We start from the raw sequence: 15,989 nt of genomic DNA, 5'->3' as shown, positions 1-15,989 counted from the left end.
TCGGGAGTCCGAGGTTTCTATGGGGGAAACATAGAAACTAATGCCTTCTGCACACCTACTATGTATCAGGACATGGCTCCATTATGTCATATTGACCACACTCCAAAATGGCGACTGTTATTCCCATTTTACAGCTGAGGAAACTGAGGCTCAGAAAGGAAGAGCAATAGCCTAAAAACTACCCAGAAGAGTCAGAATGCCTCTAAGCCCCTATTACCCCTGAGGCGCCAGCTGGGACTCTGGGTTCAAGAGACTCACATGCATGATATTCACACTGTCATTGAAAATCTTCATATAGGGCTTCAGGATGTTAAAGTGGAAGGCGGGAGTCAGCATTCGACGATGACTGTTCCACTTGTCACCAGCACTCAGTAGAAGCCCATCCCCTAGTAGAGGCAGCCACAGGGAGTGGGCAAGGACAGTGCCTTCCCCTGACCCCCAAGGGTGTCCTCAACCCCCTTCACCCACAGTTACTCACCCAACCAAGGCTTTAGGAAGCCATAGAAGAGCATGTCCTTGGGCGCAATGGCAGCTGACATGAATGAGAACCATCAGGGCCATGGAGAGGGGGAGAAGAGGGACTTTGGGTAGGGGGAGGAGGCTCCCAGCCAGGGGTCTGCATTCCCCCTCCAAGCCCAGCACAGCAGGAATGGGACAAGGGCAGAGGAAATGGCAGGGAGGGGGAGGGGAGGGGGGACCAGACCAGGCTGCAACACAGAGCAGAGCAAAGCCAGAGCCCAAAGACATGCCCCTACATGCTTAGACGCACCTCAACATGGCATAACATGCCCAGCATGCGTTAACATAGCTCCTACATGATCCAACATGTTCTACACACCTGAGCACAGCCCAGTGCTCTACAAAATGCCTTTACAGGGACCTCAGACACCCCATCTGCCCCAGCACTCTCTGACATCTCCTGGGTCATCTGACATGCCCCCAACATGCTTTAACATGTCCTGGCATGGATCCAACATGTGTGACACATCCTGACATGACACAACATATTCTGACATGGATGCAAAGACAATCTGACATGACCTCAGTGTGTCCCACAAATGGGCCCTAGATAGAACTTAAATATGGTCCCATTAATGTCACAGATGTAGACCAGGTGTGACCCAGACATACCCTTTGACCTGCCTTGAACAAGACTCACATAAAGCCTCAGACATCTCTTAGAGGGACCCTGGGTCCCAGACATCAGGCAAATCCAGAACATGGCCCAGACTTGATCAGCAGCAAAACAAGACAATCTCAAATGGCATCTCCGACGAGCACCAGACAGCCCCGACATACCTCAAAAGTCATTGGCCAAGCTGGGCCCCAGATGTGACTGAGGCCATCTCCATTTCATCCCAGGTATAAACATGTATCAGCTACAACGAGGACACAGGCGGAAACATAAACATGGCCAGGCATGGCCATACAGACAACGTCACATAAGCACACCCTAGGTGTGAGCAGACACAACTAGAGGTGGGGCAGGTGGGGGTCCAGGTGAGACGGAGACAGTGGCTTCTCTGCCACAGCGCCTCCTGTGTGCACCTGGGTCACCTGCCCAGCTGGAGCAGCACAGAGACCTCAATAATGAGCAAGCTGTGGCCGGAGGGTGCCTACCTGGAGCAAAGAGCACAGGTTTGATGAAGGTGGGATGGAAGATTCTAATGACCGCGTGCCAGGGCCCCACCCACCAGCAGCACACATCCCCATAGGTGCTCGCCAGGCCCTCTGTATAGAGGAGACCCTCCTCCGAGCTCTGAATCTGAAGGGGAACAAAGAGGGCCCAATTTGCATTTCTCTAGGTGGCCAAAGGAAAGAACGTGCGGGACAGAGATCCAGACCTGAGCCCCGTGAATCTTACCCAGTGAGGCATCCTCCTCCTGGGGTCCCTCCTCCTACCCTCAATATACCACAATCAGTGTCTTTTCTCATTTGGACTCCAAGCACCACACTCACCTGGCTTCTCTTCTGTCCCATTTTCTAGATAAGGAAACTGAGGCTCTGAACAATGAAGTCACTTGCCTACGGTCTCCCAGACAGTAAGTGACATGCCTGAGACCTGAGCCCAGGTCTGTCCGAATCCAGGACCTGAGTTCTTAACTATTGAACTTCTTTCAACTCCAAAACAATAACTCTGAGAACCCTATGCCTGCTAAGAATGGGCAATCAGAGTGGCAGTGACTGGCTAAGGAACTGGGCCAAGCCCGGCAAATTAAAGTGAACCTGCAACTTTTCCTGGATCTGTTGGGAATAAGCTCACTTTTCCATAGGGGTTGAGCTCCTCAGATTCATCTTTACCAGCATGAGAGTGAAGAAATCACAGAGGAAAACAGAACTCAAAAATGAAGACAGTCCTGAGGACATTGACACCTGGATCCAGCTGTGCCTGAAAGCAACATTCTTGGACTTGACAGTCAGTTGATTCCCTTTTTTTGCTTAGACCACGCAGGATTGAGTTTTCACCACTCAGAACTGAAAGAGACCTCAGCAGTCAATGAGAGCCCAGAATTACCCAGAATGTTGGTGTCAGAGCCACGCTCTCTGTCAAATGCTGCCCTTTTCACTGCTCAACCTCATCTATCTGGGGGTGAGAAAGGTAGAGAGCAAAAGACAAGATCCAGGCTGGGGTTCGCTCTCCTTGGAGAGATTCCTGCATGAGCTGCAGGATAGGGTAGGAGGAACCAACACACCAGAGGTGGACGTTGCAGAAATAGCAAGTCCTCATTGCTCCGGGCCTTGGGGGAGCGGAGAAGGGGCAGGTCTGGGATGTTAACAAAGGGCCCAGGATGCTAACAATACCCACTGCATTGTTCTAAAACGTCTGCTTTAAAAACGTCCTACTCATTGTTCCAGACCCACTTCCAGCAGCCCCTCCTCCAGGAGGCCTTCCAGCCTCCAGCAGAGACCTTGCTTCTCCTCTGGACTGCCACCGCCTGCCTCTGGCCAGTTCCGACCACACCAAGTCGGGGATCCCTCTGTCCCTCCTCAAGACTGAAAGCTCCTCCAGGACAGAGCCTTGGATTGAAGCCTCTTGGGGCCCCAGTGGTGCCCGGGACACCAGGGCAGAAGGCAGATGGCATTAGAGGGCGGAGGCGGTGAGATGCAGTTTGAATATATGAAGAAAGAGGAAGGTGCTAAGCGGGAAGAGAAGAGGGGAAGGGGGCCAGGTCCTGCAGGGGCTGCACAGAAGCTTGGCAGGGAGAGGTGAGAAACCTCAGCTATGCATGGCACCCACCACCTCAAGCTCTGTGTGGGTACCTGAGGCGCTGGTGAGAGCCCGGACCATGTCAGGGTGGCAGAAAAAGACAATGGGGAGGATGGGGCCATGCCAGGCCAGAAATCCCTGGGTGTAGGTGGTCGCCAGCTGAGTTATATTCCTCAAGCCCTGCTCAGTGGGGGTGACCTGAAAGCAAGGCAGGGTCGTCACTCCCCAAAAGGAGCCACAGCAGGTCCCCCAGCAGCCTCTGCAGTGAGAGTGTGTCTGGATTTTGCACGGACAGAGGAAATCCACTTCCTCCTGCTCCTTTCCTCTCAGGGCAGGTGGGTCCTGGATGCCTCCCCAAGTCCTCAGGGTGCACCCCAGGGCACAGGGAAAGGACATGCTCTCTGCCCAGAGAAAGATCATTTTTTCTCATCCTGAAAGTGGTTCCAGGCCTTGGGCCAGAGACCACAGGAGGAAGTCCCATGGAGGAGGTTTGTGGGAAGCAGAGTGGCTTCAGTACTTGTCCCTGGGTCTTGATCACATATCCTTTCATGTCCTAGCTGCTCCTCACACCCTTCGGTTCCCCAAAGGGTGAAGGGTCTGCAGACCCGGGACCTTCTAGCCCCAGCAGACCCCAAGGGACAGATGTGAGCTCTGCTCATCAATCAGGAGGGTGGTTCCCACCACGAGCCCCGGCTGCCGGCCAGGCTCTGTGTATAGTTAGTCCTGTCTGTCTGTCTATCTATCTACCTACCTACCTATCATAGTTTGTCCTATCTTTCTATCTATCTCTCTCCAACCTAGGGACACACCCACCAATCGTGCTATTTATAAATGAAGAAACTGAGGCCACATCCCCACAAAGGGGAAGGAGGGTGGGTCACCTCCTGGTGACATATCCTCTTCAGTCCCTCAGGGGGCCCCATCCAAGCCTGACAAACACCCCAGGTGCTCCAGGCAGGTCAACATAAATTGTTTTCACTTTGTGACACGCTCCCTGCTCTGCAAGGACCCTGAGGGGAGGATTCAAAGCACTCGATGAAATTGGTCCAGAGAGGGAGAGGGACTCAGCTGAGGCCACACAGCCAGAGGGACTGGAGGAGAAGAGATGGCTGAGCCTGCAGAGGGGGAGTTGGGGCGGCTGTGACTTCCATTCCAAGACCAGAATCTCAGGCAACCTTCACACTGAGCTTGGGAATGTCCCCTTGTGAACTTTGCTATAATGAGCAGTACAATCACAGGAAGTCCTTCCCCAAGCTGTAGTTCTCACCCAGGCAGGAAAGGAAAGCTGGACTCATCCCTCAGCTGGTCTGGGGAAGAGAGGAGCTACATACTCACCCGGTTGGCCCTGACTGAGGGAGGTGATGGCAAATTCATCACTTAGGGGCTCAAACATTTGTTAAGTGCCTGATGTATGCCAGGGAGCTGCAGAGAGAGTGTCTGCTCCCCAGAGCTACCATCAGGTTGGAGAGCCAGATAACAATTAATTAGAAAAATAAATGTATAATTAAAAAGGAGCGGGGTCAAGTCAAAAGTCAAAGTCTGGGGTATGGGCAGGGAGTTGAAGAAGGCTTCCGAAAGGAGAAATGAGTGGCCAGCTTTAACCAGGTTGTGCAACAGGTTCCTTGAAATGTCTTAGGACAGAAGAGTAAAATAAGAGGAAGGTATGCCAGGAAGATGAGGGACCCTTGGGGGTGGGGGTGAGCAGACACAGGGAGCAAACCCTGGACAGCGCCCCTGAAGTGCTCTCAAGGGTAAGTGTGGACACCGGGAATCCTAGGGGACCCAGCTCTGTGCAACCCACCCCGGGAGCCCCTCAGAGGTGCACCAGTGTGGGGGAGGCAGGCAGGAAATGGACGCAAAGTAGGCTGGGGAGAGGCCAAGGAGCGGGAAAAGCCTGGGATGTCGGAGTGGAGGAATGAATGAGAAAAGAGGTGCTCCCCTTGACCCCCTCACTTCTCTGCTGTCCTCGACCTCAGCCCAGCCTCGGAGGCTCAATCCCAACCCCTTGCGGAGTCCACCCACCCTAATACCCCAGACTTGTCCTGATGTCCACACTCACCATGCCCAGGTGACCCCAAAACCAGCTCTGCTTCGGGGGCTGCGGGAAACATCGGAGGCGGCGAGAGTTGTCATAGATGGTGTAGGTCCAGGTCAGGAAGCGGATCAGGAACCAGGAGGCTCCCAGCAGCAGCAGGAGTAGCCACGGGGAGGCTGCTGGCGGCCCCAGTCCCAGCCAGGACAGGCTCAGCTGCAGCATCTTGCAGGCCAGACAGAGGGTGAGCTCCTGAGGCCGGAGACAGGGGGGTAACGGTGAGCCCAGGGGCAGAGACCAGCTTACAAACAGGGAGAGGGCCAAGGGCGTGAGGAACAGGGGCAGGGAGGGCCAGGTGGGCGAATTGGGGCTCAGGAAGGAAGGGAGACCCAGGGAAATACAGAGGAGGGAAAGGGAGAGAGAGACAAAGAGGAGGGAGACAGAGACACAGAGAGAGAGACAGAGGGAGAGATAGAGAATTAAATTACCCACTGTTATCCACTCAACTCCCAGGACAGCTCCACTCCCTGGAGCCACCTCTGCCTTGAGCAACACCTCTCCCCACCCTGGGCCAGGACCCCCAGTTCCCTGGCCCTGAGACTGGCACCTTCAGCCTGGAGCAGCTAGTGGCACACAGCCTCCTCTCCCCTCCTCCTGGGAAGTCTTTGCCCCTGGTTTATGATCTGGGGGAGGTTAAGAGGGACTGGGCTAAGCCAACCAATCCCCAGGCACCTGCTAACCTCCACCCCAATTGACACTGGCTCAAAAAGAGGGTGTGGGAGGAGGGGCTACAGTGCTGTCAATACAGGCCTGAAACTAGCTCAGTGTCACAGTGTGGACCCTGGATCCTCAGGACTTAGGACCCCTCAGAGGGATCGGAGGCTGGTTGGGGGGTAGGCAAAAGTGACTCTGGGTCCCCAAGTTTACTGCCTCCCCTACCCTCCCGAGACCAGGGTGTGGCAGGTAAAAGCTTGAACTTTACTGTTTAATTGCCAGGTGAGCCTTGTGCCAGACATCTGCCTGGCTCCTCTCCCCAAGCTGGCCCGGAGCTTATCGTGCAGTTTCCTGGCTTAGAATCCTGGAACTGAGAGGCAAAAGCCTCTGGCCTCCGGGGCGCACAGCCTGACAGAAATTCAAGTCCTGCCTTCAAACAGCCCGGAGCCTGGGCTGAGACCTGCCTGCTGAAAATAGAAACGAGCAAAGCAGGCTGGCTGGGACTATCCCGTCAGATTCAGGGCAGGAAGGACCCAGTGGGAAGAGGGTACCTAAGTCTGAGGGGTCCACACAGAGGGGGCAGAGCTGGGAGACCCTGAGGGAGTTTAACCCTGCCCTCGCTCTCACTGCTGGCTGTGCCAGTCCCCTCTGGGTTCAGCCTTCCATGCGGGCTGTTGAATGAGGTCTTGAGAGGGAGGCAGAGAAGGGTTACACAGGAAGGAGGGATCAGGAGCCCCCAAAATGTTGGAGTGAAAGGAACGAGCTGACAGCTAGTTCTTGTGCTGCTGGGTAACAGTACACCACAGAAAGTAAACCTACTCTGCACAACTGACTGCAGTGTGCCTACTGTGTGCTGGGCACTCTACATAAAGCATGCCTACTGTGTGCTGGGTACTTCAGAGAGTATCCCTACTCATTTCCAGGTACTCTACATAAAGTTTGCCTACTGTGTGCCAGGTGCTCTGTATAAAGCACATCTGTGTGCCAGCTACTCTCCACAGAGTGTGCCTACTGTGTACTGGGTAATTTAAAAAACATGCCTACTGTGTGTCAGGTGCACTACATAAAGTGTGCCTACTATGTGCCAGGTGTGCTATATAAAGTGCATCTACTGTGTGTCAAGTACTCTAATATATACTGTCTACTATATACTAAGTGTTGTACGTAAAGCCTGTCTACTGTATGCTGGACACTCTCCATAAGGCATGCCTACTAAGTGCCAGGAGCTCTATATAAAGCACACCTACTGCATGCAGGGTGCTGCATGTAAAGCATGCCTGCTGTGTGCCAGACATTCTACATTAAAAGTGCCTACTGAGTACCTGACATACTATATAAAGCATGCCTAGTATGTGCTGGTTACTCCACATAAAATGCTCCTTCTGTGCATCAGGCGCACCACGTGAAGTAGACCTATTATGTGCCAGATGTTCTCCCTGCAAGGTGATGCATCCCCCTCCCCTCAGCTCTTTCAGCCAGCTCCCTGGGGATCAGGCAAAGAGGCCCAGATGACAGCATCCACAGGAGGGAAGATACCTATTTAATATAAGAGCAAACTGGCCCGGCCAGGTGTGGCTCAGTGGTTGAGCATCGACCTAGGATCCAGGAGATTGGGGTTCGATTCCCAGTCAGGGCACATGCCCAGGTTGCAGGCCAGGCAGCCGATCGATGACTCTTTCATCATTGATGTTTTTCTCTCTCTCTCTCCCTCTCCTTTCCTCTCTCTGAAATCAATAAAGATATGTTTGTTTGTTTTTAAAAAAAGAGTAAACTGAAGCTCAGTTGTAGAACTGGAAGGAAGCCAGGTCTGTCCCACTCCCAAGCCCAAGCCTGTTCCCTCTGCCACGCAGCTCCATCCCCATCCACAGGGGACTATGCCTTATTAATCCAGGGACATTTAAATCGGTGAATCTCAGGCAACGTGGTGACTCCAGAGGGGATATAGCTTGAGGCCCTCGTATCACACATGTACTATCCTCTCAGTGGACCTAATGCTCCACTCCTGGCCCTCCCTTGACACTTTCCAGAATTGCCCTGGGGAGTGGTCTCAGATAAGGGAGGGCTTGAAGGATGGGGGTCCTGGTAGAGCTACTGAGCACAAGAGTGGGGGAAAGAGTTCTCCTGGCACTGGTAGAATGTTGGAGAGACCCCAAACCTCCCTCCCCCCCTCCCACTGGTTGGGGGATTAAGATGGCTGGTCCTAGAGGTGGGGTACACCCCTACCAGAATCTCCTCCACTCCACAGGGGCAGAATTCACCTGCTGGCAAGTCCGTCCATAAGAGGATTGGGGACAAGGCCAGAGTATGATAAACCAGGCAGAGTCATGGGACACACAGGACAAAGAGCCCCTAGTGCCCAGAGGGGCTCAGCTCCTGCAGATCTGCTGTGTGCAGGGGTGGACAGGCGGCCTAGAGCAGGACCGGCAGCCACCAGCAGCACTGACAACATAAGCCACCGAATCTGTGTTAAGCCCTTTAGGTATATTAGACTTTCTTTTTTTCTTTCATTTTATAGATGAGAAAACTAAGGCTGAATTCTGTTTGAGTGGCCTGCCCAAAGCCACACAGCTGGTGGAGCCAGGCTGGGTGCCAGGCTTTATATTGGGTGCTTGAGCTACTAAGCCGCACTCCCTCATGTCTGTAAGTGGGCATTTCGTTAGTGCCCCCTCCAAGATGGGAATAATGAAAAGAGACAATGCATGTAAGACACGTGGGACAGAGGAAGGGCTCCGTAAGTGCTAGTCATCGTTGTTGTTGTTGTTATTGTGTAAGCATCCAACAGCTCTGCAATATTACCCTCATGAGCCCATTTTTACCAAAGAGGAACCAGAGACTCAGAGAGGTGAAGCAGTTTGCTCCAGCCTCGCAGCAAATTAGGTCAATATAACAGCAAAGCTTGGTATATAGTAGGTGCTCATTAACTATCTGGGGAAGAAAGTGAGCTTTGCAGCCATGAGCTCTAAAACTTGGCTACTCAAAGTGAGGTCCTCAGGCCTTCATCATCAGTATCACCTGAGAGCTTGCAGGGAATGCAGAATCTAGTGCCCCAGCCCAGAAATACCGGCTGAAAACCACATCTCCACTGGAGAGTGGTGTACACCCCTTCAAGTTTTAAGACATGTGGCTTTAAGGTCCCCAAGTCTGTGTTCTGCAAGAGATACAAGGAGGCAGCACCTTCGCCTCTCTGATTCACAGTGGTTTTTTGGTGGGGTTTTTCAGTTATAAAATAAGGGGGGAAATCTATACCTCATGGGGCTGTTTCTGCAACCATATGTTTATTGAACATCTATTATGTGCAGGGCACTATTCTAGGCGCTGGGGATGAAGCAGTGAGCACAGCAGACATCGTCCCTGCTGTCAAGGGGCTCACATCTCAAGGAGAGATGGGTGAGGATAAATAAATGATTAGGACGTATCAGACAGTGATCAGGTTGTGCCTAGGGGAGGGGTTCTACCTTAGGCCAGGGGTCAGGGTGAGCAGAGGCCTGAATAAAGAGGGAGGGCTTCCAGGGGCAGGCATGGAATGTGACACCCAGGCTGCACAAAAAGGCAATTGGTTCTTGTTCCTTTGACACTAGGGCTGAGAGCACTAACCTGTGGAATCAAGCAGTGGACCCTTAGGAAGGCCAAGGTGGGCAGCAGAATCTGGTCCCAAATTGAAGCTGTAAGTAGGGGTTGAACTTTCATGAGGCATGACCAAGAACTCAGACCCCATCATGAGGGCAGTGTCTGTAGGTCGGCGGCTCCTCCAACTCCTGGATCAGGTGATAGAAGAGGAAAGGATGCCTCAGGTGGGGACTTTACTCTGAGCCTGACCAGGCTGGAGCATCCCTAGTGGTGAAGGTCTCAGCTTCCAAATCACACAAGCCTGGCTTCTGAAATGTCCCCCAGCTAATATGGAGGTAGGGGAGCAATATATGGAAAGGTGAAGACTGGTCCTTCTCCAGTGGTGCTATTACCCTCATCCAGAGCCAGACAGTGGGCAAGTGTGTGTCAGATCAACGGTGGCAGTTCCTATGTGAGTGACCAACCCCAGGCACAGCCAGTCACCCCTCTGAGCCTCGGTCTTCATATCTGCAAAATGGGCCTGATAAAACCTCAACATTGGAAGTATTCTATCGGACCCAGACAGAAAGAGCAGGGTAAAATATATTCCAAAGTGCTATGTGAAGGAAATCTTTTGTGGCAACATGGGTTGATATGTTATAGGATAGTGAGAAACGAGGAAAATTCCTAAGCAAGAGGAATAGAGAAACTGAGACAAGAAAATTAAACAAGGCCAAATCGTTTTGGGAGCTTATAGCTAGCTTGTAAATAACAAGTCAGTATCTTCCCCAAACCAAGGGTGCTTGAGAGCAAATGGCTGAATACTCCTCACTAAAGAATTCAGGGCCCGGCCGGGCGTGGCTCAGTGGTTGAGCGTCAACCTGGGATCCAGGCGATAGGGGTTCGATTCCCGGTCAGGGCACATGCCCGGGTTGTGGGTTTGATCAATGGCTCTCTCATCATTGATGTTTCTACCCTCTCTCTCCCTCTCCTTTCCTCTCTCTGAAATCAATAAAGATATATTAAAAAAAAAAAAAGAATTCAGGGGAGGAGGGGGAATCTTAATGCCCCTTCTCCCTCTGACCAGAGAATACATAGTGTAAATCACCCCGGAGCTCCTAGGGCAGAAGGGCGGAAGGAAAGAAGAGGAACTGTTAAAAGCTGTCTCCATAAACAAAGAAGTCAGCCATTTGGGGAAAGAAAAAAAGGGGGCAGTTTTATTTCACTCCCTAAACAGTGAAGCCAGAAGTCTCAGGGCTTGTCAAGATAAAATTACCAGGTGCTTCTCATAAATTCTGGGAAAGGCATAACAAACTAAAAGGAGAGTTCATCTGTACCAGGATATCTAGCAGAGGACTTTTAAAACCTGTAGACAGAAGGGTATACAACCCCTTGAGCCCTCACCAGACTTCTGACTGGTGGGAAAGCCCATCTGAGCCCCAGCTCAGGTGTAGTTTAGTAGATTTGTTTGCCTTGCTTCTTTAATAAATTTGCTTGCTTTAATTTTTAAATGAATTGGCTTTATCACAACGCAAAAATCAATCTGGAGTCATTCGTTTGAATTTATTCATAGGAGAAGACAAGAACCGAGGAAAGAACAGCCTTCTCCCTCTGACTCAGGGGGCTGTCTGAACCCCGCTGGGGTTCGGGCCGCCTGTCTCTGCGTCAGATTCAGCGGAGGCGGGTTGAACCTGGTAAGGCGTTTATTGAGAAGGCCGGCCGACCAAGGAGACAGGGGGCATCCAAGCATCCAAAACTGCCTTAAGGACTGGCCTGAGGGACAGGGTTATATAGGGAAATGGGGTAAACTGAGGCTGGGAACGGAACGCAGCTTTTGTGCTTCTGTTTTACTTTTTACTCAATCCCAGGGATTTCCCAGCTTTGCTCTCTCCCGCCCCCTTAATCTACCGCCAATGGATTTCATGTGGCCCTCCTTATGCCTCCTCCTTTGATTCCAATGCATAAAGTAAGCTGTAAAACTGCCATTTTCCAGAGCATTTTCTCAATCAGTTGAGATTTTACTTCCCAGAAATTATCATCAGTTTGGCTCAAATAAACTCATAAAAATCCTCTACAGGTTTGGACATTTCTTACATCCACAAGAACAAGTTCTGGATTCAGCAAACCAAATTCAAATCCCAGCTCTGCCACTTGCTGTGTGACCTCGGGCAAATCGCTTGTCGTCTCTGAGCCTTATGTCCTCGTCGGTAAAATGAAGAGGTGGATGTATACCTTCCAGGCAGTTCGTGCCTCAACAACAAACTGTACTTGGACACCTACTCTGTACTAGGCACAGTGCTAGGACCTGGGACCTGGGACCTGGGATGAACAAAACAGATGAGGTCTCTGGATTGTGATGCTCATGTCTGATGGGGGAAGCCAACAGGAAATAAGGCCCAGTAGATGGGGGCGGTAATGAAGAAAATTAACAAACTGAGACATGCTAGAAAGCGACCAAGGGGGCTGGTCTGGATGGGACAATCTGGGAGGAGGTAACCTTTAGTCAGAAACCTGAGTGATACAGAGAAGTGAGCAGTGAATAAGGATCACCCTCCCCCAGCCCTAAAGCCACACCAGGCCTGTAAACACCCAGCACAGAATATGGCAATCAAATGGCCTAAAAAATGTGTCATCTTTGCTTCCTTCCTCAGACATGCTGAGATAAACAGATAAACAGAAACAGTGAGGCAATTTTGGTCAGCGTCTGAGGGAAGCGGGAACCAGCCCTGCTGGAGCCCAGTGTGGTGATGAAATCTGGCCAGACACAGGAGTCAGAAACGGTTGCCGTGTTTCACTTACCATAATAAAGATTGGGCAAACCAACCAGCCCCCAAGGCATGTCCATTGAGAGCCAGGTCTGCAAAATGGGACTGCCAGCTTCTTGGCAGTGGTACCAGGTGATCAGATGAGCAGGTCTGGGGTAAAATAAGGTCCAAGGGAAACTTCAGCAAAGACCTGAGAACCCACAATAGTTGGCATCAACTTCCTTTGGATGGGATTTTTGGGGTGGTGCCAGTTTTGAAAAGTAGCCTGACCACACCCACCATTCAGAAGGGGGGACCTGAGGAGGGTTGGAGACCATCCTCACAGAAGGGAAAAGGGTGTTCTCATTCAAAAACCAACAGAGGGGTACCCCAAGGATGTTGCTCAAAAGGAGCAGGAGAGACAAAATTTTGCTACCCATTTGGGTATCTGTTTAGCCAGCTTGCAAGGGGCCCTCGCAGGTGCAGAGGAGCTGAGTGAATGCTCGTCCGGGGTTCATGTGCAACTGACATTGACCCAGGTTGAGCCAAGGGGCTACATCAGGTGTCTTTGGCCACCTACCTGCAACTTCTGTGAGTCGATAAGATAGTGTTCTGTCAGTGGGAGACCACTGCAGGCAATCAGAGGGCATTAGGGGAATGACATATGTCCTCTGCCAAAGGCTACCTTCATGTTCACATCCTACCTTCTGCAAGGCTGAGGTCTGGGGCCAGGGGTGGGGGGACCTCTGACAGCAGCTGCTGTGATGAGCAGGAGCACAGTCCGGTGCAGACAGTTACAATGGTTCACTGACTTCCAGACACACACACTCACACCCTTACACACACACACACACATGCACCCACATGTGCACACAATTGTGTACAATCACATACCCACGCAGCCACACTCACATGTGTGCACACAGTCATACACAGACTTCCATGCGCTCAAATGTGAGCACATGCACATATATTCACACACATGACCATACAGTTACATGCACACGCTCACATGGAAACACACTCATACAGGCGTGTACGCAGCTGTACAAATGCACACATAGGCACTCCTATACTTCCACTCGTTCACACGCACTCACACACTGAACTAAACGGAGACCAGGCTCCCAACAGCCTGTTGCCTATGAACCTTCCAGCAGAGGGAGCCTCAGACACATTCAGAAGAGGCAGGAGCCCCCCCCCCCCCCCCCCCCCCCCCCCGCCAGTGAGGGCCCCAGACACAGGGTGTCTTAAAAATCACACAAGCAGGTGCAGCGAGTCCCAGGCCCCACAGGCCCCCTTCTCCTTCATTCATCCACCATCAAGAGCCTCAGTGGAGACTCGAAGCCTGTGCGGACCGGGAGAGGAGACATTTGTACAGATCACTCTTGAGTTTGCTGCCTAATGGGTTAAAGAAATGTGCCTTAGCTCGTGGGAAAGTGGGGTCAAAGAAAGGGTTTTTTAGGGTTGAGGGTAACTGAGCACATACGTTCTTTGCGTAAATATACTATGAAACAATATACAAAAAGGACAGGTGTTTACCTACAGAAGAAGAAACGGCGAATGAAGGACATCTGGAGTACCAGCATTTTTCACTGTGCATTTTTTTCATGAGTGAATGTATCAAAAATATTACACTTTAAAATATAGGCATCACCTGACAGTCTCATACAGTGAGCCTGGAATGGCTCCCAGGTGATCTAATGCGCCTAGGGCTGAGACACACCTAAAAATCCCATTCTTTGTAGGTTAGAATGTATCTCCAAAGCCACGTTGGCCAAATTCACCCCACTATCACTCACTCACTGAGTGACCTTGAGCAAGTGAATTAATCTCTTGGGTCCATAAGATTGGTGTGAGGATGAAACCAGTGTTTACCTGGGGGAGCTGAAGTGTCACCTTCCTTTTCAGTACTCTACTTCTATTAAGAGGACCCAAAACTGCAGGGTTTGAGGAGTCACCAGGCCATACATGTTCTATGAAACGTTTGAAACCACATCTATATCTTAGATGAATGTACATGTATCTATTGCTACAAAAATATTATTTCATTAAGAGTAACTCAGTGTATAACTTAGAGTGATCTCTTCAGCCATCAATGTACTTGAAGAGAATTCTTGTAAAGTGAGACAAACTTTTTAAAAATATATATCTTTATTGATTTCAGAGAGAGGAAGGGAGAGGGAGAGAGTTGAAATATCAATGATGAGAGAGAGTCATTGATCAGCTGCCTCCTGCATGCCCCCAACTGGGGACCGAGCCCGCAGCCCAGGCATGTGCCCTGACCGGGAATCGAACTGTGATCTCCTGGATCATAAGTCGATGTTCAACCACTGAGCCACACCCAGCTGGGCTAAGTAAAAATATTTTAAATAAGAACTTTAAAGACAAAGAAAAATGTGATTTTCAGCTTCAAGTATATCAAATATTTGCTCATTCCATGTTGAAGTATTCTTTTTATTATTATTTTGCAGCCAGTAAGCCTGCCAGCTCCCAATCTGTGGGCCCTGAAATGCTCTGACACTTGTACCCCTGGACCTCGCCCTGCCCCCAAATGCCAGAGAGGAGCAAGTCCTGGGTGGCCGTTGTCCCAGGTGCTGAAGGAAGCGCTGGCCTCGCCGCCCACCTTCCTCCCACTATGGCAGACCCATGACACCTTCATTTCCTGGAACATCTGGGCGAAAATAAAGTTCAGGTCATGCCTCTCTGGGGAAAGGTGCTTTTTCCAGTTCCCAGCTTCAGGCCAGCTTTGCACTGAAGACCTGTAATTTCTCAGATGTCACCACAGATATTTTAAATTTAGTGAATCTTCTAATGAAAGTTGCCTTATTTCCAGCAGGTTGCCTTCTTTCCCAAAACTTAAACTTGCCTTTTTGCGTCATGTTCCAGTTCAAATTGTGGAACATGATGGTAAAAGGGAGGAAATGAATCCTCACGAAGACTGAAGCTTACCGGATGATGACCTTCACGTTGCATGTGCTTATTTATTTAATCACAACAGGGTGGCAAAGTGGCTCTTCTTATACAGTAAAGGAACTGAGGCTTAGAGAGAGAAATCATGTTCCCCAAGCCAAACAGCTAGTAAATAGCGGACTGGGATTGTGACCTTGGATGCACAGCTCCAGGGGCTGGGGACCCAGGGTCTTGGGGCCTGACTGCTGACCTGCTTTCCCTTCCTTGAAGAGTGGTCGTGTCCTCATGCTCCCGGGGGGGCGCCAGCTACCCCATCAGTGTCCCCTGCAGTGTAAACGAGGAAGGGGAAGGGCTGGGTGGAGACAGTGTTCCGGATTTCTCTTAAGGAAGGTTTCCAGAATGACTGCATAACCTTTGACTTCTCCAGGTGGGACTGGACATAGCCATTTAACCAACGCAGCTTCAAGAAAAGCTTTAAAAATAATCTGTATTTCAGCCTGCCATCCACCCAGCTAAAAACTAGGGATTCTAAGATATCAGGATACACAATTAGCAGTCTCTGACATAGTCCACCCTGTTGACTATAAAAACATCCAACGTGTGTCATTTTTCTTATCCAAGGAACACACAACATTCCCAAGGGAGTCAACCTCACCCACCTGCTCCCTCTATTCGTCTCAAAGTCCAGCATCTCTGGGTGATGGGCAGAGGTTCCTTAAACCCTGATGTGGGCTTTTGTGGTCTGGAACTCTATACACCTAAAGACAGTTATCGCCCTTAATACATCCAAGAGTGGAGTAATAACTGGATCGTGACCATTTAAAATCCCAAT

At 50.8% G+C, this 15,989-nt stretch overlaps 2 protein-coding genes across 2 annotated transcripts in view; both read right to left on the bottom strand.

The window, feature by feature from the left end:
- LOC308556324 (olfactory receptor 1f45-like) overlaps positions 1–15,989 on the bottom strand; it is a gene marked incomplete at both ends in the record, with an annotated part of 504,663 nt that overhangs the window by 48,732 nt on the left and 439,942 nt on the right.
- The window catches only part of LOC308555614 (uncharacterized protein), a 40,172-nt gene that overhangs the window by 8,401 nt on the left and 15,782 nt on the right, over positions 1–15,989 (bottom strand). Inside the window, exons 14-17 of the mRNA XM_081134012.1 lie at positions 5,268–5,847; positions 3,262–3,406; positions 479–532; positions 259–386 (exon numbers count right to left, since the gene is read on the bottom strand). Coding sequence (XP_080990138.1) covers positions 259–386; positions 479–532; positions 3,262–3,406; positions 5,268–5,847 — 907 coding nt within the window. The remainder of the gene's footprint in view (positions 1–258; positions 387–478; positions 533–3,261; positions 3,407–5,267; positions 5,848–15,989) is intronic.

This window comes from Miniopterus schreibersii, assembly GCF_964146895.1.
Source record: "Miniopterus schreibersii genome assembly, chromosome: 4".
Lineage (NCBI taxonomy): Eukaryota > Metazoa > Chordata > Mammalia > Chiroptera > Miniopteridae > Miniopterus > Miniopterus schreibersii.
Note: the sequence above shows the minus strand (reverse complement) of the source record. Positions and strands in the feature narration are given on the sequence as shown.